Source organism: Drosophila mauritiana, chromosome 3R (assembly GCF_004382145.1).
Source record: "Drosophila mauritiana strain mau12 chromosome 3R, ASM438214v1, whole genome shotgun sequence".
Lineage (NCBI taxonomy): Eukaryota > Metazoa > Arthropoda > Insecta > Diptera > Drosophilidae > Drosophila > Drosophila mauritiana.
Window position 1 is genome coordinate 22,171,377 of NC_046670.1, and position 25,687 is coordinate 22,197,063.

The window sequence follows — 25,687 nt, forward strand, 5'->3', positions numbered from 1 at the left end:
CTCTCTGCGTTGTGCTCCGCTGAGCCGGCTTTGCAACCCCTTTTCTCTGTTTACATTGCGTAGAGTAGCCATGGGAACCAAGGCGGCGTCCTAGCCGGCTCCGTTTCAGGCGCTGCTCCACCTTCACCACTCCACCTGTCCAACTATCCGACCATCCACCTTCGTGACTCAGCCCCAGTGACATTGCATTTGCATGTGACTGCCGCTAATTGCTGTAATTCCCGCGCTGGACTTCGACTCCAACTTCGCCGGCACATAATTGCACTCTCCTGCTCCGATGTCCTTTCTCCTCCTGTACAGTTCCGTGCCAGGTTTTCCTTGTTCTTGTGGCTTCCTTTGGCTTACATTCAAACTTCGAGTGGTTTTTTGGGACATGCTTTCCTCGGCGTTTTTGCTTTCCTTCCGACGCTTTTGACTTACTTTATGGCCCGGTCGATTATGCTCGCCTTATCGCTGGAAATGGGACTGTAGTTCTGTAGGGGTGGAATCTCCAATCTCCTAATGCGATTTCTTGATTGAAAATACATTTCCTTTCATGATTTAGCACAACATCTTAAGAATATGCCACTGAACATTTTAAAATTAAACATTAGGTCATTGCTTTATTATTGTAGCTACAATAAACAAGAACTTAAGGCTTTAAGGATTCAGAACATAATCTGTTTGGGGATCCATTCTGTAACATAGAAAAAGAAAAGATTTCCTAGTTTAATGACGTGGAACAACATAATTATTTTGGTCTGCTCGATGGTCAAGCGTCTGCCTATTAAAAAAAATCAACCTAAAAATAATCTTAATTAAGAGACTGTATTTAATAACGAAAATCCTGTAGATGGGCTCCTAGTTTGGTATGACTATTCTCCAGTCTGGTTGAGAAATCTTCATAGGAAAGTCAAAGTTTTGATTGCTATCCTAAGTTAATGACAAAGAGCATTATTTTTGCATCACAAGTACTTGGCATCTTAGCTATCGTATTCTATGGTTTGGCTGTGAATTTCATTCCAACTCAGCTTTCAATTAAATGAAACTAACATAATTAACATGGTAAATTGGCTAGGATTACAGTTCGGTGTGCTTGGGCTTGTTGAACAATCTCTCGCACAGTTTGGCCAGGATCTGGGACACCTCCAGTCGGTACTCGTCCGTGCTGTTGGCATACCGATTGCGTACGGTTAACAGGGCATGCCTGAGACCGGAACTTTGCGACCACGTGCTGGTGCACATATCCTCAGTGGTCTCCAATGCGGTGGCAAACTGTTCCACCACCTCCGGTTGATCCAGGAGGAGCAGGAAATCCTTGGTCAGCACAGTGTCCAGCGCCGCGCAGTAGCCCGGCGTTTTCAGCCAGGACTCGAAGTCTAAGAGCACATATTGCGCCATTGTGGATGAGGCTTCGGGATCATCTTTGCTGGCCTCCAGCACTGACCGCTTCTCCAGCACCAGGTCGCTTATGAGGGTCACTACCTTCGCCTTGCTACGCAGCTCCACATCCGGACTCTGGAGCACCTTGATCAGAGCCTGTGTACCCGAGGTGGAAAGCACTCGCTGCTGGGCTAGCGGAAATTTCCGCAACAGGGCTCCAAAGGCGTGCAACGCGGCGGAGATCTCACCAACATTTCCGGAACTGGTCAGAATCTGAGCGAGATGAGAACCGAAGTTCTTCTCGAACACCTTGATCTGGGCCTTGGGATTGTTGCTCGCCAGCGAGCCCAACACACGCATGGCCGACACCCTCAGGGATGGATTGGTATCGTTCACAACAATGGGTAGTAGGACATCATCCAATCCCCCATTATCAACGAACATCAGGGCATTGTCTATCTGATGGAGCAAATACTCCAGATTCTCCAGGCAGTCCAGCTTGGAGCGCATCTCCGACTCCAGCGGCGTCCTGCTGAAGTTTCGGAACTGGTCGATCAACTGGACGATCAGCTCTCCGTCCGTGCGAAAGTTCTTTTGGAACTCTTTGTACGCTTTGCGTAGCTCGGCATAGCTCTTCTTCTGCTCCTTGACCCGACGTATGGACTCCTCGATAATGTCCGGCTTGTAGTCCAGAGCCAGGGGTTCGTTGTCATCGCGAGCTTCCCGAGCATTCTGATCATCCGGTTGACTCTGCAGCGACGTGCCACGTTCGCTTTCGTCCAAGAGTTTGGCTTCCTTGAGCCCCGTTTGTAGGTTGATGCGCACGTGCAGACCCCTGGGAATAGCTTGACCTGGAAATAGAGAGTGCTCACTTAGTACACGTCATCCAAGAGTTAGCCCGGCTAGCTATTTACCTTCCGCAATCGTCTGCCATTCGTCTGTGGCCACGAAATCGCTGGTTTTGTTATCCGTTTCCGTGGCCGCTGCCACTTGCAGGCATCCCAGGATCAGGACACTGCCCAGAAAGACGACCACCTGCTTGCCACTCATACTGCTTCAGCTTGCCTCTCCTCCAGAATGTATGTAGAATCTATTTCACCTGGTTTTAAATAAGTTTCGTGAGAGTTTTTAAATCAAACTTCAGACTTCTGATGTGGATGTGGTTAATAGTGTGCCCGTAGGCAGCTGCATTGATATTACCACGTGTGACGATAAGTTCCGTGGGGAACCAGTGATTCGGAACCAGTCGATGGCGGTTACGATTCAATTTCAAATTTGAAAATATTTGCAATCAAGAAATTCGTTATTGACATTAACATATATTCAAATCTAAAATTGTGAACTATATTTAATAGATTGCGCTGTTGAACACATGTCAATTTTAATATAAAGAAATAAAACAAAAATTAAGTTATAATCTATACAGTTTATTTATAAATATATTGTTGATTTTCTATTGATCATAGTCCCGAATAATCTTGAACTATAAGTGTTTTCAAACATAAATTCACTAACAAATTACTTTTTATAACTAACGAACGTAAATATTAATATTTATAAACCTTTGTTTGTTTTGAAAAACAAGCATTGCTAGAAATTTCCACTTTGAAATTAATATTTGAGAACCAGAAAAAGTTAATGCCATTCAGAACGATCCACATTAAACCAGAACGCCACCAAAAATTCCCAAACTCATCGTGAATTCCTTAAAATTGAAAAGTAACCGTCATTCATAAGCTTTCCACTTCGTTACAAAGCAGCAAAACTAGTTATAAACTAAACGTATTTACTGAGTTTACATAAAAAAACCAAATCATGTTTACGCCCAGATGAATCAACCAACTCAAAACTGAAACGCCAAATTATTCGCAGGGCACCCCGACGTAATAAAATAGAAGCGTGTTTGCATATATTACCATATCTCCCATTCCCGGGCGCCCCCGAAAATCGGTTGTAATCTCGATGTCTACGACAGCGTCTAGGAATTGACTGCGCAAACACATCAAAGTGGACAAAAGTGAAATATGTGGACTCACCTGGCGCCAATTGGATGGGTAAATAAACAGAATGCCGGTTTCATGCCAATCGCACACCAAATATACATATGTGTATATGTAGTATATGCTAATTGCCGATGACGAACGCCAGGAGTCTTTAACTAGAATTTGCCAAATTAAATTCACTCGGCCCGTTCCGAACGTCGCCTGTCCAATAGTTTTGAAAGTGAAGCCACCTCGCCGGGCAACTTTTATCCGTCGATCCATCCATTATCGATGCCGTTGGAACCTGTTTGCTGTCGTCCAAAATGCCCGACGATGTCTAATTGGTTTATGGTCGGAATTGAGTTGTGTTGGCCACAAAAAGATTTATCTTCGTTCGGCCAGAACGGAAATTTCATAGTTGGGAGCCTTGGGATGCATTCTCCCTTAAAAATATATTTAAAATACTGTAGTAGTGAGGATCGAGGATCCTTAACCATGACATATTCGTTATCATTCCCGTGCAGACTGCCTGTCCATTTAGCACACTTAGGAATTCCCCCAGAGGTTGGCTCCCAATTCCAAGTGCTGATCTCAAAGCAAATATGGGATGAATAATATACATAAGCCAATAAGTACGAATTGATATTTGCACTTCATTAAAAGTGCGAACAAAGCGCGGATTCCATTTCACGGAGTTTGAATCTATAAAAAGTACACAAGATGCCGAAATATAGTGCAAATTATATACATATATATTGCATTGCAGGAGAAGTGGAAATATATGGGGGATTTGCTTGAAAACTGACTGGATTGAGCACTAAAAGTGATGGAATCACTTTTGATTTTTCGCTGCCTTTTCTGCGCGCTGCCATTGTTATTGTTTATTGTTATTTGTTGCAGCACAGAAGGCACATGCTAATAATATTAATTAATAATAATGCTGCTGCCAATTCTGGCTAGGGCTAGCTGCGATAAAGATAAAGACTGTGATAATGATATTAATAATGATCGCGATGTCTATGATGATGAGGAGAATCCATAACACGAAGCGAAAAAATATACACATACGAATAAATACAAAAATAAAAATAAAAATAGCCAGCAATCAGGCAGACAACAACAGCTACCACAACAACAAGGGCCAAGACGCGACAAGTCAGGAATGAATAAACTATGAAGTGTACTGGTTGTTGTTGGCCACATTTGTAGCCGCTCCACCGTTCTGGCCGATCAGAAATTTTATAAATGCCGCCGTCTGTCCAGAGCCGATTTACAGTTTGCCATTGAACCTGGTCGGGCATTCGCCAAATCGTCGAGCGGTTGAATTTCGTGGCGATTGAATTTCGTACCCAACTAGATCCATATCCAGAATGATGCTGATCCAGCTGGGCTGCGTGGCCCTCTTCTGCTGCCTGGCCAGCGGTGCCTCCAACTTCCGTGAGTCCTTTGGCCAACAATCCCAGAGCTTCAGGCTAATCGACGGCTTATCCTTGCAGCTCCCGAACTGCCGCGCTGCCACATGGGCGACACCAGCTGCATCATCAACGTGTCGCACATGCTGATCCGACAGCACGCGAGGACCGGCTACCCGTCCGCTGGATTCCCCCAGGTGGAGCCCTTCCTGATCAAGCGCTTCGACATCTCCGACGGACGCACTGGCTCCCTCAATCTCAAGCTCAACTTCAAGGACGTGAATGTGGAGGGCCTGTCCAGCGTGAAGTTCGATAGAGCTGTGTAAGTATCAAGTGAAATGAAAAGTGATTCCCTTCTTAAGCAAAAGTGATAAAGTTGCTACCACACGTTCGTTAATTAGTGTAGTTAGTACAGAATTAGTGTACAGAATAGTTAGTGTACAGAATAAGATATATTAAGTTGATTACACTTATCCATCACACCCATATTTTCCAGTGGCTTTGGCGCTGATCCTGCAACCAGCAAGTTTGAGATGTACGGATCCTTTCCCAAGATCGTGCTGAAAGGCAAGTACGTGGCGGATGGACGCATCCTGATCCTTCCGATTCGCGGCGATGGCGATGCCGAGATCGTGCTGCACAATCCCAAGTTCTCGGTGAAGTTCAAGCCGGGCACACAGCAGCGCAATGGACGCACCTACCTGAGCGTGGATAAGCTCAAGGTGCTGGTGGAGCCACAAAAGTGGGTGCAGTTCGGATTTTAGCTGACTCATTACTAACATATCTGCGTTCCCACAGGATGAACATTCGGCTGGAGAACCTCTTCAATGGCGACCAGGCATTGGGCACCAATCTGAATCAGTTCCTCAACGACAACTGGACGGAGGTGTGGAACGAGCTGCATCCCTCCATTCACGTGGCCATCGCCGAGATCATGAAGAGCGTCCTCTCGCAGCTCTTCAAGCGGTTCGCCTACGAGGATCTGTTCCTCGAGAACTGAGCACTAGTCGTCCTAGTCGCCATCAGGCGCTCTAGGGCTTTAGGCTTTAGGCTTTAGGCTAAGTGTACGAGTATTTCCTCACCTATCCAAGCTATTCTCACACACATGGGGCGTTGCATTCCGGCCATTGACACATCATCATCGTATCTGCTAAGCTAAGCTTTAACTTGTAGAATAAACAAAAACATTCGAAAAAAACTGGTTCTGCTTCTGCGGGGGGCCATTGTTAGCTAAAGCGTGGATCTCACTATTTCCGCACAAGTGTCGCATACACTTTTTTTTCCATTTTTTGGCCAGCAATCAGCAATCAACAGGCAGCTCACGTGATTGAACGATTGATTCGGAATTTGCATGACAAAGGCATTATTGCTAAAGTGACTATACTTGTGGATAGAAGTGTAGTTATAAAGACGCTAAAAGTATTAAAACATCTAAGCGTTGGGACATATTCAAATACACTCCTTTAATATTATGAGCAAATACTTTGTGGTAAGATGGATCCTATATCCTATGCAACTAATTTACCCCAAAGTGCACTAGGCTTAGTATATATGACTATAATCTATTTGGCTAACAATCAAGAACTTATTAAAAGGGAGTGCTATTAATCTGAACACAACAGTGCGAACTCATTGCCGTTTCACTGGCCAAGATCAAGGGTAGCCAACGGTATAGCTGCCATCCCGATCCCAGGCAATCGGACACCCAGTTGGCCTTGGGTCAGTGAAAATCTTCCACGAGCGAGCAATCAACTGCAGCGATTCCGAGCGAAACAAGTTGCTTTTGTTCTCCACGGGGGCTGGACTTTAAAGCGGGACACTTGGTCATTAAGTGAACCCAAAGTCTAGGACCTGTTCCGAGCTACTCCACCACCGCTACTCCTCCACTGCCCTTCACTTCGCTTCCGAAGAACTAAAGCTAACTAAAGAACTGGTGGTCACGATGACTGCGTTGTTTTCGCATCTTAATTCGGCTATATTTGGAACTGGCCCTTTTGTAAGTTGCACACTTGCCAGTTAACTTTGTTAAGGGAGAACTTAATACCGCGTCTTTTAATTGGACATAATCTGTCTGATACTTCAATTCATTGAGCGGATTTTCGATGTAACTGATTGATGAAGATTTAAAGTGAATAAGAAGATTTGCTAGATGGACTACTTGCTGTCTGAATTGCTAACTGAGCTAACTGAGGTGATAAACTAAGGCTTCTATTAAAATTATAACAAAGCTTTCTTACCTAATACAATCAGATGATTCAGTTGCTTTTCGTTATTAGTTGATGATTCTGAAACGTGCTCTAGAATTAACAGACAGACGGTTACGCCACAGATAAAAGCAATATCAAAGGTTGCCATTAGACGTTATTTGAGTTGCACTTAGTGGACCACTATAAATACTAGGTGAAAATCCCGTTCGTATTCAGTAACTTAAAGTTATAGACGTGTTAGCATGTTCGCAATTGCTTTCGCAGTGGTTTTGTGCCTTTTGGTCTCGGTGGAAGCCAAATTCCGTAAGAAAAAGTCCTTTAAAACAAGGCCTTTCCAATGAAGTTATAATCCGGGAAACCTAGATAATCCTTTGTGTTCCTCACAGCCGACGATCCAAAACCTTGTAAGTACGGCGATGGCGAATGCATCATGAAGCTGTGCAACACCCTGTTCAGCGAAAACTCGGCGGAGGGGGATCCCGGTCTGAACCTGATGCAGCTGGATCCGTTGAAGGTGGACCGAATGGTTATTAGCCAGGGTGAGAGCTCCAGTCCCGTGGGCATAACGCTAACCTTCACCGACAATCTGCTGTATGGGATCAAGGACCAAAGGATCGTGAAAGTGAAGTGGGTGCAGGAACAACACCTTGTTTGGATGTGAAGGATGTGATGAAACTTGCCTTGATCTTTGCAGGGGTTTCGGAAGGGATCTCACCGCCAAGCACGAAGTGAAAATTGTCGCGAAAACCTTCTCACTCGTTGGACCATATAACATCCAGGGCAAGGTACTGATTCTACCGATCAGCGGAACTGGCCAGAGCAACATGACTATGGGTGAGCTATGCAAATGGAGTTCCTAGGCTTCGAGGAACTAAGAATCCTGTCCAGTTAACGTCAGGGCAATCGTCAGCTTCTCGGGCAAGCCGCTGGTGAAGAATGGGGAGACCTACCTGGACGTTACCGATCTGACAATAACGATGAAGCCGGAGTCCAGCCACTACCATTTCAGTAATCTCTTCAATGGGGACAAGGCGCTGGGCGACAACATGAACGTCTTCCTCAACGAAAACTCGGAGGCCATTTACAAAGAGACGGCCAAAGCAATCGACCGATCCTTTGGCAAACTTTACCTGGGCGTCGTCAAAGGTGTGTTCTCCAAACTGCCGTATGCCAAGTTTTTCGCCGATGAATCATGAGTCAACTCTTCAAAGTGGGCATAGTCCACATAAAGATACTAGATCAAGTTGTTAGCGTACTGACAGATCTAAGTTTTGAGGCTAGCAATCATCATTCGGTTTAATGGAGATCGTGATTCGCGTTCGAAAGTGAGAACACAAGTAACTACTATTAAACCATCCAAGCTTAATAATCTGTAAGTGTTGTGTGGCAATAAAAGTTATATATAGGTAACACATTGTAAATTATTTATAAGTGATTCAAGGAATTCTGTAAAACCCCATAAAATCATAGATCCATTTAAAACTATGAGCCATTATTAATTAGGTTACAGTGCGTGGAACTTAATAGATCAGGTTGATCCAAAAGATAAAGAGCCGCCTAAAAGTATGTGTTATTCGCGCGCTGAGATTCCGAAAGGCAGGGAATATCTGTATCTGGAAAAGGCAGTTACATTAAAAAAGCTTGATAAACCATCTTTGTTTACTTAGCCATTAATTAGATGGTGAAACGGGAATTAATGTGCGTTTTGGGGAAGGCCGATCCAATTTGCATACATCGAGCAAATTGCACCCAAAACGCGATTAGGAGCGATGGGATGATGGACGGGGTCGATGGCTGGCTGGTGGGACTGGTGGGCCCAACGGGTTCAAGTTCAAAATGGGAGTTCATTAAAGGGAATCGTAAAATAAATTCGCCGGCTATAACCAGCCACTTTGCCGGACAGGCAGCCTGCCGGTTTTGGTTTATAATCCATTTAACTGACTCAACTGCCAACGGTCTAAAGTCAAATTCTGTGCGGCTGAAACGCAAAAGCGGTTTACGGCAACAAAAACATGATACATTTCAATTGACGAAAGTGACTATATAAGTGGCAACGTCCGCGGCTAATGGATCAGTACCGGATTGCGTTCGCCGCCAGCAATTATGGAGCTAACACTCGCCCTCGTCCTGCTGCTCGGATGTGCGTCCACCTACGGACACGCCTCCGATTTACGTGAGTTGCACACACCCCTTTCCGTAATATATGTATAATGCTTACGTATACTTCTCAATCCAATTTACAGCCTCAGGCATCGAGAGGTGCGCCATCATGGACGAGCAGTGCCTGGAGAACGGAGTGAACTTCGTGCTGAGGAACTTCGCCAAGAGCGGCATCAAGGAGCTGGGCTTGATCCCCCTCGATCCGCTGCACGTCAAGAAGTTCAAAATCGGACGCAATCCGCACAGTCCGGTCAACATCGATCTCAGCTTCCACGAGATGGACATCTTGGGTCTACATCAGGGAGTTGCAAAGCGAGTGAGGTGAGTGGATCCTCATTTCATTCCATGATCTCTGTGCTTACTATATTTTTCTGTTTCGTTTTTAGCGGATTCACAAATGATCTCAGCCGCTCCATCGAGCTGGTCATGGATGTTCCAGAAATAGGAGTCAGAGGACCCTACTCGGTGGACGGAAGAATACTCATTCTGCCCATCACCGGAAAGGGCAATGCCGACATCCGCCTCAGTAAGATATGCCCCCCACTGCTCTGAAATCTAAAATCTTTAATGTGTTTCTCGAATCCACAGCTAGAACAAAGGTACGTGCACTGATCAAATTCAAGCGCGTCTCCAAGGGCGATCATCAAACCTACGCCGAGGTGGTGGACATCAAGGTTGAGCTGGATCCCTCCCATGTGACCTACCATCTGGAGAATCTGTTCAACGGCCAGAAGGATCTGAGCGAGAACATGCACGCGCTCATCAACGAGAACTGGAAGGACATCTTCAATGAACTGAAGCCGGGCATTGGCGAGGCCTTCGGACTGATAGCCAAGTCGGTGCTGGACAGGATATTCGGCAAACTGCCACTGGAACAGCTCTTTGTAGTCTAAGACTTTAGTACAAACACTTCAATTAGTCGAAGCACAAGTCGTAAATATTTATTTGACTTTCAAAATACAAATGCAAAGCAAATAGGAAATACTGGTAAGTTCCTCATACAAATAAAAAGTAGTTGCAAAATAAATTCAGGCACTAAATAATTCTTATTACTAAAGTTGAAGTAAAATATAGATTTATAAAAGAGAAAAGCAAACTCATTTGTAGCTTTGCCAAATAAATGTGAACACATTTAAACTTACATAAATTTGTTTTCAATCTTAAAACAGGGATAATAAATCAATTTGGTTTTGATCGATTTGACAAATATTTTTAAAAAGCTTTTGATTATATTCACGAATACAAATATGGAGTCCGCATTAATGGACAAATTTATCTTACATAATAGAAAATATAGCTTACCATGAGAGTAGCTTTTTTAAATTGCCCATTTGCTGTCATTTTTTTTCTCTGTGTCCACAGCATTAGTTTAGCTTCTGAAGCGAGGTACACGTATGGTGTGACGAGGCGGCGATGATGGCACTTCCTCGATCTCCTCAAACTCCGCCTCCGACGCTGACTGCTCCTGCATATTCACTCCGCCAAGCGTCTGTGGCCCGCAAATGGCGACAACACTGGGTGGGAAATAGGTCTCTGGATTGGCGATCAGAGCGGTAAGGAACTCATGCTGCTCCTGGGCACAACAGATCGGACCTTCCAAGTCAAATCTCTTGGCGATCAACAGCTCCTCAAAACTGATATCACGCACATTGGCCGCCTTTAGCTCGGCACCAGACAAAAGGATCGCCCGCTCGGTCAACGACTTGTGGCTTTCGGTCATGGCCCCCGAGTAGCGGTGCTCCAGATCCATTTCCCAGTTAAACACGTGCACACTGAGATGCGCAGCCTTGATCCAATCGCGCAGACCAATCAGCAATCTCTCCATGCGCTGAGCATGGACTGTAAAGAATAAAATCGTTGCAGGAATAACTGAATGGTTGCTTGAAAATCTACAGCTTACACTTGTCCGCATTGCTCCCCGAGTTTCCGTTTCGATTGCGCATTTCGGGCTTTAGAAGCAGTTTGAAGTTCTCCAAATAGGATGCGGAACCCTTAAGCAACTTGTCACACTCGTCATACTTCTCGAAATCGAAGTGGCGATTCGCCTCCAAGGTGCGGCGCTGCTGGACAAGGAAGCGCTCTACTTTGGTGCACAGCACCTGCAGTTGGTAGCGCACATTTATGCTCTTTGGCATCATGCTCTTGACCGGCAAATCGAACAGATAGTCCGAGGGCATTGAGTTTTGGCGCGAGAAGCCCAAATCGGCGGTCAGGTGATCATGCAGGGATCTGAACAGATTCATCAAACGAAGCGTGGCGTTGTGCTCCAAGCTATTGTTAACAAAAGGAGCTGTTTATTACGTATATATGGGATATACTCCAGAAGACTCACCAATCGCCGTGAATACCAATCATACGCAGTTTCTCAATAGTTGTAGGCTGCTCCGCGGACGCAGAGTCTTTACACTGTCGGTTCCACACATTTTCCTTCTGCAGTTGCTTCTGCTTTGGCCCGGTGACCAACAAAAAGTCTGCGTCTCCGGATCGCGACTTCTTGGCCGGAGAACCTTCGAATGCAAGCTGGCGCGATCGCTTCTGAAGCTGTTGCAAGCAATCCAAACCGTGGAATTCGAGGAGTGGTGCTGCCACGTCACATAGCCGGAGTCTACCGAAGTTCTCCTGGATTTCAAATAAAACACCCGATGTGCAGGTGGCACCATCTTCGTTCGAATCCTCGTGCTGACAAGTGGCTTGAATTGGATCTTCATTTTCATTGCCTATCACCATGGAGGCCAAATGCTCCTCCATCAGCTTGAAATTGTGGTCCAACTGCTGGTCCTCGTTGTCCTTAGGACCCACGTCACGTGCATTAAGCATTATTCCCAAGTTAAATCACACAAATCACTCGATTTTTGCCTTTTAAAACTTTATTTTTCGCCTGGTTCTTTTTACCGTTTGAAATGCCTGACGCCACGCTGTCTGCGAATTCAGAAAGAGGAAGAATGATCGCGTCCAGACGCTTTGTTGTATCGATAACATATCGATCACACAAAGAAGTTTTCAATTTATGGTCACCTCAAAAGGTCATTGAACCGGGCGTATTTACAGAAATTTGAAATGCGATTCAACAATCCCCTACGAACTTTACATTTTTAACTCCAATTACACGCACTGATGTGGTGGATCACAATCAAATCAAATTGCATGACTTAATTATATAACAACTTGCAACAATTTAGGCCACCTATTTTTAATTATCTAGTGGTTTTGTATAAAGCAAGCTAAAGCATTATTTAACAATTTGGGATTTTTCGCATTTTGCTTCAATTATCATATATCTTGGCAAAAATAATGAAGTAGCAATAACCCATTTTCATTTTCAATTTGATTTTGTAATTCTGACGACGATAAGCTTCTGAATTTGCGCGCATCTTTAGAATGAAGTTGGCATCCCCACTGCCAAAAATCTGGCATCTCCGTTCATGTGACATGCTTAGCGCCGACACAAACCAGTATACATTTTACATTTGTTGGTTCGTATACTGACTAATTAAACAACAACGTGACTATTTGCATTTTTTTAATTATAAATATATGTTAATAAAAATTTAGCTTCCCAGCTTCAACTATTTGACGATTCATTGATTCATTTTGTTCCAGACTGGGTGCAGTTACAACAAAATTTGGACGCTCATCCAAATCAAGATAAGTCAAACAAGTCAAATATGAGATCCAAATAACCGATTCATTCTAATGGGTTTGTAGGCCTGGTACAAATTTCTTGATAAAATGCTGAATGCCCAATCTTTAGAAGCCTCACAAAGTCTCTATTTAGAGCCTATGAAACATTCTTTATTGTTGTGAAGTCAATCAATCGTTAGATCTAAGCATAACTAGTGAAAAATTCCTGAAGTTTTGCCGCACAAAGGGTATTTGCAAACACAAGAGCTTCCATTATGGGCGGTTGCTATCGGGGAACCCCAGCGATTGAGTTCCACTATCTATCCTGTTGGCAATTATCCACTTTCTATAAACAAATACGACAAGAGCTGTTTTTTTTTCACTTAGCCGACCACAACATCGTTAATTCTTTAATTCACAAAGCACAATGAACCAAAGGACCGCAGCAATTGAATTACAAGCTTTCTCTCGTATGGGTTCTGTGGTTTCTTTACGTTTTAGAGTTTTTATTAAAAAATTAATAATTTGTGGTTCATCGCGAGTCCCATTTTACTGTGGCTTCCTGCGGAAGGAGCAGCCTGCAAGAAAGACATGGTTTTAGTTAATTGCGAAGGAACATTGGACAGTGAGCGTTTGGAGCATACCTTCTGTCAGCTTGGCGCGTCCACCAGTCGGCTGGCACAGAATGGTTGCGCATCCGGCGCAGACCACGACGCCCTGGGCGTGGCTGAAGACGGTGGTGATCCTGTAGCAGCCGGGGCACTTCACGTCCATGAAGTACGAGTTAGGGTGCTGGACCAGGCGCTTCAGCTTGTGCTTGCGCTTCTCCTCGGCGGGCAGAGGGTGCAGAAGATCTTTTGCTAGCTGCAAGGCGAAAATAGTTTGAAAATTAGTATACATTTATTTCATGTACATATACTATATGATTACGGCCCAGTGCGATGGATTACTTCAAGCCAAGCCTTTTGAAATCTTAGTTATAAGTCGAAATTTCTTTGGCGCCAAATGTGTTGGTCCAACTTTCATCCAATTGGAACACCAATTCTTTAATAATTAACTAAGAAGTGGCTTTCTACCAATTTAAATCAGAGCTACTTTGATCATCAAGACAATTCATTTGAGAAATAGATAACAAAAGAACCGAATACAATGTTATCAGGCTACTTGACGATTTTAAGCCAGCCAATTGGCACATTTTCTCTCGGTGTATCAACAAATGCAGAGCACAGACTCCAGGCAACAACAACATAAATTCGCCAATGCGTGTTCTAGGTTATGTGCAAGGATATCCGTCGATTTCACATGGCAGTGCAATCAGTTCCTTGTGTAAGTAACAAGATTCCATTCAGTTTCATTTGGCCATTTCACAACTGTTTGCAATTTCACTGGCGCACGCCATGCGTGGCTTGTATCGCACACATTCAAAGGAAGCGGGCCAGACATTTGTTTTACGGCCTTTCCGGGCCCTTATTATCGGCCCACCCTCGCTCCATTCACACTGGACACTTTGGCGGTGATTAGCGCCCGCTTTTGGTTATCATTCGGTTGAGTTTTCTGTGTTTAAATTCAATTTTAACGCAATTCGGAACCCACCGGCATGTTTTTTCTTTCACAGCTAACACGGAAAAGGAAGTGGGGTAAATCGCAGCCAACTTAACTTGCCCGAGAATGCACTAAATAATGCTGAACAGCTGAGCGATGGCAACTCTGCTGCGCACGCTTTCCAATACTGGAGTGTGTGCTGTTCGCCTTCAAAATTTATTCCTGTTTTTATTCGTATAATAGGAACAACAAATTTTATAAAAAACAAACGCTTCGATACTAGGCATTAATACGATTTTTATTATTAAAAAGTTCGCTCACTTGAACTCTTCATTTAAATATTGTTAAGTTTATATATAAGACTAGCCATTTTTATTAAAACTTGAGGCACAATAATGTAAGCATTAAACATAATATCGAATATATAACATTTCTTTGTATATTCTGCTTTTCAAAAGCGTAAGATCTTGGAAAATTCATCCACTGATTTTTGGTCATACTAAAATAAACATTTTTTTGGCGCCGGCTAATTGTTGCATTTATTTATCCCGTGAATAACAAACAATATATATAAAAAGATGCGATCTGTCACCGAGCCCGACCACAGCATCCCGCTTAATGAAGCCATCTACTGCTACGATATATGCACCAATGACTTTGCCTACAACCTAATCGCAGTGGCCTTCAGGAAGCACTTGAGTCTGCTGCTCGTTGGACTGCCGGTGGGTTTCCAAGCATAAGACCAGTGAAGGTTGAATGATTTTGAATGGTTAAATCTTAATCCGCAGGAGGAGAGCGGCGAGTTCGGGTACACACACCTGCAGGACATGGACCTGGGCGAAAAGGAACCGCGGAGCGTGAGCGCACTGGCCTTCTCGCCGGACACTTCGCTCAACTGCACGCCCAACAATGTAACTTTGTGCGCGGCTAACGGCAGCCAGCTCAAACTATACCGCACCGATCTGGGCCAGTTCACCACTCTCCAGGTGCTCCGCGGGCATGGGGACTACGTCAACGATGTGTCCTGGGTTTGCGAGGGCGAACTGCTGGCATCCGTTAGCGATGACTTCACCTGCAGATTCTGGACGACGACAGGCGCCGGGGAGAATGTCATAACCTTTGGCCTGTCCTCCGCTGGAATGTCCGTCAAGAGTCACCCCGAGGATCCCAACAAGGTTCTTGTGGCGGAAAAGAAGGGTGTGCTTGCTACTATCAGTGTTTAGCCCACGGTGTAACTAAGGAAACTCCTTGCAGGCATCATTCATCTATACAATGTGACGCTCAAGCAGACAGTCATCTCCGTGGAGTCGCCCAAATTCCCCCTGATGTCGGCAGACTGGGCCCACAGCAACAGGCTCTTCATCACCTCGCTGGCCGGCGGGGATGTGGTCACCTGGGACCTGAACCGACCCTATGTGCCCGCGGACGTCAAGCAGGTCCACGAGGATTGCGGCCGAGTGGTACGCTTCGCTCCAGGCAGCTCCGAGATGGTCATCGCCATGGTCATGGGGCTGACTCTCAAGGTGTTCGCGGCCAAGTCGACCGTTCCTCTGCTGGAGGCCTCCCTGAAATCCTATGGTGGAATGGCCTGGCACCAGCGATTGCCGTACATTAGTGCGGTCTCCGATAGGAAACTCCTCTTCTGGAAAGTGCAAATGAAGTAATTTATATAAAATTCTATGAATAATAAACAAAAGAATATGAATATAAAAAAATATTTATAGGAATACACTATTTCTATATTTATATTACATTATTTCGTTAAACTATCATGGGTTTTATATTATTCTTCGACAGTCTTTAATTTGTTATTTAAATCCATTCTAATTATTTGTTAGTTCGATAAAAAATCGTAGCAATTGATAGTTGCTGTAAAAACATCGGTGACGCGATATATTGGCGCCCATCGATGTCAACGCGTAGTCATCGTTTTTTGTTCCAGCACTAAGTTTGCACATATTTTATTGGTTTCCGTGCTGTTCAGCTTAAGTTTTAATTGGAATTTAGTGATATTTACGTTCTAATCTGCACCGCAAACGAGTGCAGTTTGTTGCGACTGGAATTGCCCATCCGAATCTGCGTGATTTTCCGGACGGGGCACTTAACCGTTCGAGGATTCCGCGTCGATCGGATGACGAGTGAAGAAGAATCTAACGCGAAGCACATTTTTGCGAGTTCTCGTCCACTGCGAATTGGACGTGTTTAAAAGAGTACAGATATGTTTACAACGCGAAAAGAAGTGGACGCACACGTCCACAAAATGTTGGGAAAACTTCAGCCGGGACGAGAGGTAAATAAACAGCCAAAGTGTGCATCGGAATTTCCAAAAAGGAAATCATTGCGAAATCTTCAGGCGCCGCCATTGAAAGCGCACCTTTGTGTGCGTGCGGCGTCTGCATGGGCTTGTGTGTGTGAGTCGGCGTCACTTGGCCGTCGTTTTTTGTGATTGAATAGGAAATTGCGCGCTTTTCTTTCGACTGCTGAATTTCGTATACCTGCCAAATACAACGCTTTTCTCGCAGCTGCATGGCTTTCCCCTTCTCTTTGTAAATCAAATTAGATATTTGAGGTTATGTCTATCATATCAATCTGCTACAGTGAGCGCTGAATATGTTAGACCGCCAAAAATAATTCGAGTTTCCATTGTGGATTTCAATTATTTTTGGCGGTCTAACGTAGCTCTTTCTAAATAATAAAGTTTAAGCACGCAATAAGTCAAATCTTATAAAGTTATTCAAATCCAGGTATAAGTGAACAATTATCAAACGAACTAATCAATAAAATTTATATTGTAGCGCGATATCAAAGGCTTGGCTGTAGCTCGAATGTACATGAAAGTGCAGGAATACCCAAAAGCCATCGAGTATTTGAACGGCTATCTCCGGGTGAGGGACGACGCAGTAGGCCATAACATGATTGGCACTTGCTACAGTAGGCTGAACCCGCCCAATGTGACAGAGGCACTGCAGCATTACCAACGTTCCATTCAAATGGATCCGCGTCAGTCAGAGGTTGTCATTGACGCCTGCGAACTTCTGTTGAAGGAGAACAACGCATCAAACACGGAGGGCGCCAGGTACTGGTTGGATCAGGCAAATAGCCTTGATTTAAGCGGCAACAAGCAAGTCTTCAATCTGCGAATGCGTGTAAATCTCGTGGATAGTAACGGCGGGGATGAGAGCAGTCGCGAAGACGGCGAGCACAATACCCTCGAGATTCTTATGTACAAGGAACTGCAGGCACGTCCCCAGGATGTTAATATACGCATACAACTGCTGCGCAGCTATGTTGAAAAAATGAAAATAGACCAGGCCTTCAACTATGCTCTCAAAACGGAACTGGAGTCCAAAAACTGCACGAGCCAGTCGACCGAATGGTACGAGCAGATCTGGATGGTCCTTTTCAAGATAGAAGTGGCCAAGGATGTGAAGAAGAACTGGCGATTTTGGCACTTCGCCTTGCACACTCTCGATCGTCTCGTGCAGCTAAGCCTGGAGGGCAGTGGACTGGCAGACAGCAGCAAGCAGTTGTTTAGACTTGACCAATATCTATTCAAGTTTAGCACTTCGATAGAGAGGTCAGGCGACGATCCGCAGCGGGATCTCCACCAGGCCTGTGTTGACCACTTTACCGGCCAGCTTCTGCTTCACGCGGTGACACTGATTTTCAAACGTGAGGTGCTGACAAATAAAAACAAATGGATGAGCACGCTTCGCTCCGCATTGCCACTTATGCTGCTTGGTTACCAGGTGCGACCGATCGAAGATTTGAGTACCAAACAATGGATAAAGCACTGCGACGCGGAACAGAAGCAGTTGATACAGATGTGGCGCCCGCAGGGCTCTTTTCGATGTGCCCAGCTTGGACGAACCATTTTGGGCTGCTTGGACCGGTCACAAATGGAAATTAAAAACGATAGGGAAAATGCCGACTTTGATGAGAATAAAAATTCGGGAAACTCTATGCCTGGATTATTTAGCGACTCTGAAGAGCTGTTGGCCAGCGCTCATCAACAATGCTTGGACAAGAGCTGGCGGAGTCAACTTTACCAACAGCTCTTTACCCACGCCGAACACAAACTAAAGGATACGTCTTCGCATCTGGTGCGGAACCAGCGTCTGCAGCTGCCTCTTTTTGAGTGGCCCAATCTGGCGCATATCGAGGACTACGAACTGCAAGCGTTGGTGCTGCCGCCACACTCCTTAGCCCAACATGTCTACCTGGCGCTGGGCACCGACCCGAACAAACTTGGAGATGCGCAACGCGTGGTCTTTTATGAGGGTTTCCAACGGGATGTTAAGCAGAATCTAAACTACTGTGGGCAAGATTCAATCAGCCAGGTAGATGTGGACCTCTACCTCTATGCCACAACCATTCAGACCAGACGGAAATTGCAAATCCAGCGTGAAGTGTATGACTCCTCCAATTTGGGAAATCGAAATGCTGCCGCCCGGCCGCATATGATGCCATTTGCCAATCTGGTGGGTCAACTAAGCGCACCGGAGCAAAGTAACTGGTGGGATCTGGTGGTGCGACTTAACTCAAACCAGCTTATCACTGAAGGTAATCGCGTCGAGCAACGAGCTCAACTACAACATGGATTGGAAGCGGTGCGCGGCGTGAATGGCCCCAAAGCAGATGCCATCATCATTTTTCAGTTGGGAAAGATTTTGAATTCCCGATCGGATCGTTCTTCTCTAGAAACACGTATCGATACCCTGTACAGGCAAGGATTTTCAATTTTACGCCACCAGCACACTCAGCAGATGGAATCCTATGTCCGCGTCTTTAAGTACGGATCCGCCGGCTCAACGGCAGCATGGCAAGATCTTCAGTCGTTGGCTGAGGAAGCCGTCACCTATTTTAGCGAGAAAATGTTTAGGATAGGAGAGTATGAGCAGTTTTTGGACGAGGTCCGGGGACTTAATCTGCCCATGGCCTACTTTTTGCAATCGGAGGCGTGTCATCATCTTGAGGAATCTTCCAAGCTGCCTCGAACTGCCCGAGATCGTTACTCTGAGCGGAGACGTGAATTTCTGCAGAAAACGCAAAAGTTAATCAAAAATGATGATAAGCACCCACTCATAGCGGCCATGCATAGACATCAACAGGACCGCAATAGTCGGGGTATCGATAATAGCTTCGGTAGTCCGGATGTGCATAACAATTCATCCGCCTACGAGGATGCGGAAGATGACTTCTATTCCCATGCAGCCTTCCCTGCCAATCGATCACGTCGTCATATAGAAGTCACCCCAGTCACTCCCATTGTTGTTGCACAACCGAATCAGGAGATGGAGCAGGCTGTGAAGCAGATCAACAAGTCACTGTGTGTGCTCAAGGACGATGTGAGTGTGGGAATGGAAGCCATGCGACAGGATATCAAAGTTCTTACTGAGAAGTTAACTGGGCTGGAGGATTTGCTTAAGAAGATCAAGATCAGCAGTCGAGAAACGCCTACACGGGACGTTGATCCCGCGGCTGCCTTAGGTCTGGACGACCTCTTCATAATTGAGGATGCACTAGCTGAGCATCAGCAGCAACAACATCAGCAGCAGCAGAGCAACAACCAAGGTGCAGTCCACCCAGTCGTTCCAAATCCATATGCTTGTGGCTTCTACAACGGGGTGCCAAACACGCCATCCGCCCAAGAGCGCTTTCTGCAGGGACCATACGGAAGTCCCATGTTTAACCAAAACCAGATGTACAATTACTACGCTGCTCAAGCTCAGGCTCAAGCCCAAGCGCAGTTCTTGCGGACTCCTCCAGCTCCAGGATCAATTCCACCCCCCAATATGTTTGGTAAGCACACGTTTTAAATTTGATTTGAATGAATTACTAATGTTTAATTTTACGTAGGTCCTCGAAATCCAAACTTTGGCTTGCCCAGTATGTTTCCCCCGCCGACCGTGCCTTCGGTAGCACCTTACATTGACGCCATGGGCAACTTTACCCAGCCTCCGCCAAGTCTGATACCTCCTCCCGCTCAGCCAGCAGCGCCTCCAGCTCCCTTGAATATTCTTGAGTCTAAGCCTGTGGTTGCACTGCCAACTCCAGGATTCTTCAATACGACAACGCCGGTCTTTGGAGCTTCGCCCATTCAAGTTCCGCAGTCGAAACCATTAACTGTTCCAACGGTGCCAGTACCTAGTACTGCTCCTGCTCCACCAAGTGCTGCAACTGTGAATCCAGCGGCAACAACTGCTGCTCCGCCTCCTGTTCATATACCTCAAGTGGCTCCTTCTGTTCCTGCACAGCCACCTGCACCCGTCCCTGTTAGTGTGCCGTCTTTGTTCAACCGTGCGTTGAACAATCAGCCCGTGGAAAAGGAGCCGCCAGCCAATGTGGTCATAACCAGTTCAGATCCGTTGCCGAAACCCACGACTGCCAGTGTCCAGCCCACTTTAAGTGTGACCATCCCAGCACAGCATATCAAGCCAAGTTTGGTTCAGGCACCGGAACAGCCGGCACAACCGGCGCAGCCATCGGTGTCAGCAGTAGGATCGTTCAGCTTTAACTTTGGCAGTAAGTCCTCTGAAAGTCCTTTTTCGTTCAAGACACAGGTGGCTAAAGCAGCAGCCGAAAAACAAAAGGAACAGGAGGAAGCTGAGCAAAACCAAAGTGATCAAACTGATCTCAACAAAACTCTGCCACAAGATACTTCAGCAGATGATTACGATCCTCGTCCCGATTTCAAGCCCATTATCCCACTGCCCGATGAAGTGGTGGTTCGAACCGGCGAGGAGGGCGAGGACATCAAGTTTACCAGCCGAGCCAAACTCTTTCGATATGTTGACAAGGAGTGGAAGGAGCGCGGTACAGGGGTGATCAAAATTTTATGCGACAAAACCACCGGCGTTTCTCGAGTCTTGATGCGTCGTGATCAAACTCACAAAGTGTGTGCTAATCACACAATCACTGCAGACATTACGATAAATGTTTCTAGCCAGGACAAGGATAAGAAATCCCTTCTGTGGGCGGCAAATGACTTTGCGGATGAGCAAGTTACATTGGAGAGATTCCTGGTGCGTTTCAAAACAGGGGAGTTGGCTGAAGAGTTCAGGGTGGCTTTTACAGACGCAAGCGAGGCCGCCAAGTCGAAGGAAACCGTGAAACCGACGGTAAACACAGCGGAACTTCCAAAGAGCGAGAAAGGATCAACTGCGACTGCTCCAGCGTCATTTAGTTTATCCAAGAACTTTGTAACAAGCACCCCCGCAGCCAATTCGCTAACCAGTAAGCCTCAGGAGCAAACGAAAACTCAGCCTATACCGGACCCACCAGCAACAGCAGCTAAGTCACTGTTTGGAACCTTGTCAGGGGTCAGTGCTGCTCCTGCAAAATCTGCGCCATCCTCTGCCACACCATTTGCCAGCTTTAGCTTCACGCCGAATGGAACATCAGGATTTGGAACTTCCACCGCCTCTCCGTTCGGAAACCTTTCCTTTGGTACCGCTTCTGCGGTGGGCAGCGGCAACAACACTACCCTCTTTACCACGGCTTTAATCAAGGACAATACAGTTCAAGGCGAGACGCCTCAGCAGGAGCCACAATTAAACAAGTCAAACTCCTCGGATGCTGAGGAGGAGTATGTGCCCACGGCTCAGTTCGTGCCTGTTATTGCTCTGCCCGATATAGTGGAAGTGGTCACCGGCGAAGAGAATGAGGATGTGCTCTTCGAGCATCGTGCCAAGCTTCTGCGTTGGGATAAGGAAGCGAATGAGTGGAAGGAGCGCGGTCTTGGTAATATGAAGCTCCTTCGGGATCGCACTGATCCCAACAAGGTTCGCCTGCTTATGAGGCGCGAGCAGGTCCATAAGCTGTGCTGCAATCAGCGACTGTTGCCCGAGACCAAGTTCACTTATGCAACGAACTGTAAGGCGGCCGTCACATGGGGTGCTCAGGATTATTCCGATGAGGAGTTAACCACCGCATTGCTCGCTGTGCGATTTAAGACGCAAGACGTTTGTCAGCAATTCTTCGAGGCTGTGCAAAAGGCTCAACAAAGTATTGGAAAGGAACCTAAAAAGGAGGTCTCTTCTGCCGCTGGAGAAAAGGAGAAGCCAATAAAGGGCTTTGGAGACGCCTTTAAGCCTAAGGCAGGCAGTTGGAACTGCCAAGCCTGCTATACCAGCAATGGCCAGGATCAGCTCTACTGCCTGGCCTGTCAGGAGCCCAAAGATGCCACTGTTCCCCCCAAGCAATCGGGGTTGGACCAAGGGAACGCGTTAAATCTTACCACTAGCTCCTCAAACAAGTTTTCGTTTGGCTTTGCCCCCTCAGCAGCTCTTCCCGCCACAGGTGGATTTAGTTTCGGTGGCGCCACGCAGTCAAAGGAGAAGCCAGCAGCAGCGGTTGTGACAGCCTCGGTTTCGGCACCTACGTCAGTTGCGCCTGTTCAAACGGCAGCCCTTGGCTTTGGAAAGGCTTCAATGACTTCTGGGTTCGGGGACGCCTTCAAACCTGCAGTCGGTAGTTGGTCATGTAGCGCATGCTATGTGAGCAATCCCGGAAAGTCTCTTTACTGCAGCGCCTGTGAAGCGCCCAAGGACGACACGGTACCAAAGAAGGAGAACTCACTAGGATCGGGACTTAATCTGCCAGCTACCTCCAAGTTTAGCTTTGGTTTCGGAGCCGCAGCGGCTAGTAACAAAGATCAGACTGCCGATGGCGCAACCTTCAAGTTCGCGGCTCCTGCAATGCCCGCAGCTGTTGCTCCGACTACCTCAATTGGATCCAGCAGCTTCAGCTTCTCCATGACCTCCAAGCCCGACCACCAGCAGCCAAAGAGTCCAGCAGCTAAGGAGGATGAAGATAACGATTCGCACGAGGTGGAGGAGGAGGAGAACAACACATACTTTTCACCAGTAATCCCATTGCCCGATAAGGTACAATTATTTAATGCCAAAAAACCATATTTGTTTTGTTATTTAACAAATGTGTATTTCAGATCGATGTGAAAACAGGTGAGGAGGACGAGGAGCTATTGTATGTGCATAAGGCCAAGTTGTACCGCCTAGACGGGGCCGATTGGAAGGAGCGCGGCTTGGGGGATGTGAAGATCCTGCGCCATAGGCAGACCAAAAAGCTGCGCGTGGTCATGCGTCGAGAGCAGGTGTTCAAGATCTGTCTTAACCATGTGCTCAACGAGAATGTGGTGTACAGGGAAAAGACTGAGACGTCGTGGATGTTTGCTGTATACGATTTTAGCGAGGGTGAGAGTGTCCTTGAGCGATTTACTTTGCGTTTCAAAAACAAGGAGGTGGCACAAGGATTTAACAAAGCGATCAAAAATGCCCTTAATGGAACCGCAAAGGCGATAGAAGATATCCCATATTCAATAGTCGGCTCCGCTTCCCAATCGACGGAAGCGACTAAAACAATAAGTACACCAAATGAACCGTCCCAAGAAAATGATGGGGCGGCTAAGAGCAGAGGAGGCGAACCGGATGTACTTGTTGTTGGCAAACCCTCTTCTGTAAGGCCAACCACACACGAAGTAATCCCTCCACTTCCCATGACCCTTCCCCTACTGACACTCCCCCAGCCATTGGCCAAGCCTAACGATTACCAAACACCTGCCACCATATTGTTCAAAGGCAGTTCGCTGAGCAAAAGTACCTCTTCGTCTTCTGAGGCAAGCAAAACGCCTAGTTCGGCATTCATTTTCGGTAGCACGGGTATGTATAAATCGACGTTGATCTCTAGATGAAAGGATCTTACCGCTTGTTATGTTCACTTCAGAAAAATCGGAGCCTGGAAAGGATGCCAGCCCATTGGCTAATCTTCAAAAACTAGCATCAGGCGAAGGACAAGGAAACGTTCTGGGATCTATATTCTGTAGCGGCTTGTCAAACGAAAAATCGACTGACGATTCTGTCAAGTTCGTTTTCGGAGGTGGAAATAAAGCGGCTGAGCAACAGAAGAAAGATTCATCAGAGTTTGCCTTTGGAGGCACTAAAGCGGATTCCCAATCACCAGCGACCCAAGAAGCACCGAAGTTGGCCTTCGGTGGAAAGGCCACACCAGTGTTCGGAGACGCCAATCCCTTTGGAGGTCTCAAGGTTAATTTGCAAAAATCAGATGGCAAGGAAGCACCGAAATCTATTTTTGGCGGGTCCAACATCTTTGGAATGCCCAAAACTGAAACCCAGTCACCTGCTAGAGACTTCGTGTTTGGCAGTGCACCCGCTTTTGGACAAAAGCCAACCGTCTCATTTACAGACGTGGCCAAACAAGCAGCCGTAAAAAATGAAAAACAAGAGGACATTACCTCGAATAAAACCACTGATCTTGAAGCGGGAGGCAAGGACAAGAAGGAAGTGGTGCCGGAGACTACCAGCACGTTTGCCGATTTGGCCAACAAGACAGGCAGTACGTTTGCCGATTTGGCAAGCAATCCGGGCGGCACTTTTGCTGATTTAGCGAACAAGACTGGCAATGACTTTGCCAACCTGTCGGCCAATAGCCAGGGCAGTGTCGTGGGATTCAACAAGTCCGCCGGGGGCGGCTTTTATAACCTCACGCATCAGAACGCTTTCAAAAACTTCCAATCTTCGCCGCAAGCCAAAGAAGACTGCGATGATGAAGGCGACGCCACCACTGATGACAACTACGATCCGCACTATGATGCCATTGTTGAGCTGCCGGATGAGATAGTTGTCACCACGGGAGAGGAGAACGAGACTAAGCTGTATGGCGAGCGGGCGAAGCTTTATCGCTATGACGCCGAATCGAAACAATGGAAGGAGCGAGGTAAGCTTTAGTAATAGTCGCTTTTTTAATCACTAAAAGTTTATAAATACATAATAAAAAATAAAGGTGTCGGTGAGATAAAGGTGCTGGAGCACCCGGAGCTGCAGACATTCCGACTGATCATGCGGCAGGAGCAGATCCACAAGCTGATTCTTAACATGAATATCTCCGCCTCCCTGCAAATGGATTACATGATAGATCAGAAGAAGAGCTTCCTGTGGGCCGGCTACAACTACGCGGTGGACGCAGAGGGTAAAGTGGACACCGAGGGCGTCCTGGAACGCCTTGCCTGTCGATTCGCCAAGGAGGAGATCGCCGAAGAGTTCCTCAACACGGTCAATTCGTGCATAGAACGAGCAAAGGCCTTACAAGGTGATGAGGAGGACAAGAATGACGACGCGCTGGAGGAGCAGGCGAGCTCATAAGCAAACCGGATCTAAATATATGTAGCATGTCTAGGATTGTGTTAGAATATTCATCCAAAACAGTAGCGACAATGGCTATTTCACATTTTCCTAATAAAATTTCGATAAACATTAATACAATATTTTAAATAAATTTGACTATTAAATCCGATAAAGCAATCGATATATTAGAGAGGAGACAAATTCGGAAGTACAACCAAGGAAACTGGCGAAGTTTTTAT

General features: G+C 46.2%; 8 protein-coding genes across 10 annotated transcripts; 5 read left to right on the forward strand and 3 right to left on the reverse strand.

Annotated features, from left to right (window-relative positions):
- Nucleotides 1-788: 788 nt before the first annotated feature.
- LOC117145901 (nucleotide exchange factor Sil1) lies at nt 789-2,543 on the reverse strand. The gene is made up of 2 exons (XM_033311752.1): nt 2,277-2,543; nt 789-2,213 (listed from the first exon to the last, which is right to left on the reverse strand). Exons 1-2 carry the CDS (start codon nt 2,410-2,412, stop codon nt 1,060-1,062), a joined length of 1,290 nt encoding a protein of 429 aa, XP_033167643.1. The 5' UTR covers nt 2,413-2,543; the 3' UTR covers nt 789-1,059.
- A 2,059-nt stretch (nt 2,544-4,602) lies between these two features.
- LOC117145903 (protein takeout) lies at nt 4,603-5,954 on the forward strand. The gene is made up of 4 exons (XM_033311753.1): nt 4,603-4,781; nt 4,841-5,078; nt 5,253-5,498; nt 5,555-5,954. The coding sequence occupies exons 1-4, from the start codon at nt 4,715-4,717 to the stop codon at nt 5,754-5,756; spliced, it is 753 nt and encodes a 250-aa protein (XP_033167644.1). The 5' UTR covers nt 4,603-4,714; the 3' UTR covers nt 5,757-5,954.
- An 853-nt stretch (nt 5,955-6,807) lies between these two features.
- On the forward strand, nt 6,808-8,602 carry LOC117145905 (protein takeout). Of its 2 annotated transcripts, none has more exons than XM_033311757.1 (4): nt 6,808-6,947; nt 7,350-7,590; nt 7,658-7,797; nt 7,852-8,602. In XM_033311757.1, exons 2-4 carry the CDS (start codon nt 7,394-7,396, stop codon nt 8,157-8,159), a joined length of 645 nt encoding a protein of 214 aa, XP_033167648.1. In that variant the 5' UTR covers nt 6,808-6,947; nt 7,350-7,393; the 3' UTR covers nt 8,160-8,602. The 2 variants fall into 2 exon arrangements, with proteins under 2 accessions (XP_033167648.1, XP_033167646.1); XM_033311755.1 differs by lacking the exon at nt 6,808-6,947 and adding an exon at nt 7,051-7,266.
- A 429-nt stretch (nt 8,603-9,031) lies between these two features.
- LOC117145904 (protein takeout) lies at nt 9,032-10,194 on the forward strand. Its single transcript, XM_033311754.1, has 4 exons — nt 9,032-9,136; nt 9,207-9,444; nt 9,510-9,649; nt 9,712-10,194. Exons 1-4 carry the CDS (start codon nt 9,067-9,069, stop codon nt 10,014-10,016), a joined length of 753 nt encoding a protein of 250 aa, XP_033167645.1. The 5' UTR covers nt 9,032-9,066; the 3' UTR covers nt 10,017-10,194.
- A 126-nt stretch (nt 10,195-10,320) lies between these two features.
- On the reverse strand, nt 10,321-12,061 carry LOC117145900 (protein bag-of-marbles). Its single transcript, XM_033311751.1, has 3 exons — nt 11,456-12,061; nt 11,024-11,394; nt 10,321-10,962 (listed from the first exon to the last, which is right to left on the reverse strand). The coding sequence occupies exons 1-3, from the start codon at nt 11,938-11,940 to the stop codon at nt 10,493-10,495; spliced, it is 1,326 nt and encodes a 441-aa protein (XP_033167642.1). The 5' UTR covers nt 11,941-12,061; the 3' UTR covers nt 10,321-10,492.
- An 832-nt stretch (nt 12,062-12,893) lies between these two features.
- Nucleotides 12,894-14,433, reverse strand: LOC117144253 (40S ribosomal protein S27). Its single transcript, XM_033309332.1, has 3 exons — nt 14,338-14,433; nt 13,389-13,608; nt 12,894-13,322 (listed from the first exon to the last, which is right to left on the reverse strand). Exons 1-3 carry the CDS (start codon nt 14,341-14,343, stop codon nt 13,294-13,296), a joined length of 255 nt encoding a protein of 84 aa, XP_033165223.1. The 5' UTR covers nt 14,344-14,433; the 3' UTR covers nt 12,894-13,293.
- Nucleotides 14,434-14,587: 154 nt separating this feature from the next.
- Nucleotides 14,588-16,003, forward strand: LOC117144252 (nucleoporin Nup37). 2 transcript variants are annotated; one of them, XM_033309331.1, is made up of 4 exons: nt 14,588-14,683; nt 14,865-15,008; nt 15,075-15,483; nt 15,541-16,003. In XM_033309331.1, exons 2-4 carry the CDS (start codon nt 14,865-14,867, stop codon nt 15,948-15,950), a joined length of 963 nt encoding a protein of 320 aa, XP_033165222.1. In that variant the 5' UTR covers nt 14,588-14,683; the 3' UTR covers nt 15,951-16,003. The 2 variants fall into 2 exon arrangements, with proteins under 2 accessions (XP_033165222.1, XP_033165221.1); XM_033309330.1 differs by lacking the exon at nt 14,588-14,683 and having other exon boundaries at nt 14,770-15,008.
- A 212-nt stretch (nt 16,004-16,215) lies between these two features.
- LOC117142984 (E3 SUMO-protein ligase RanBP2) lies at nt 16,216-25,586 on the forward strand. The gene is made up of 6 exons (XM_033307336.1): nt 16,216-16,576; nt 17,082-20,088; nt 20,146-23,174; nt 23,237-23,966; nt 24,031-25,041; nt 25,108-25,586. Exons 1-6 carry the CDS (start codon nt 16,505-16,507, stop codon nt 25,464-25,466), a joined length of 8,208 nt encoding a protein of 2,735 aa, XP_033163227.1. The 5' UTR covers nt 16,216-16,504; the 3' UTR covers nt 25,467-25,586.
- The last annotated feature ends 101 nt before the right edge of the window (nt 25,587-25,687 follow it).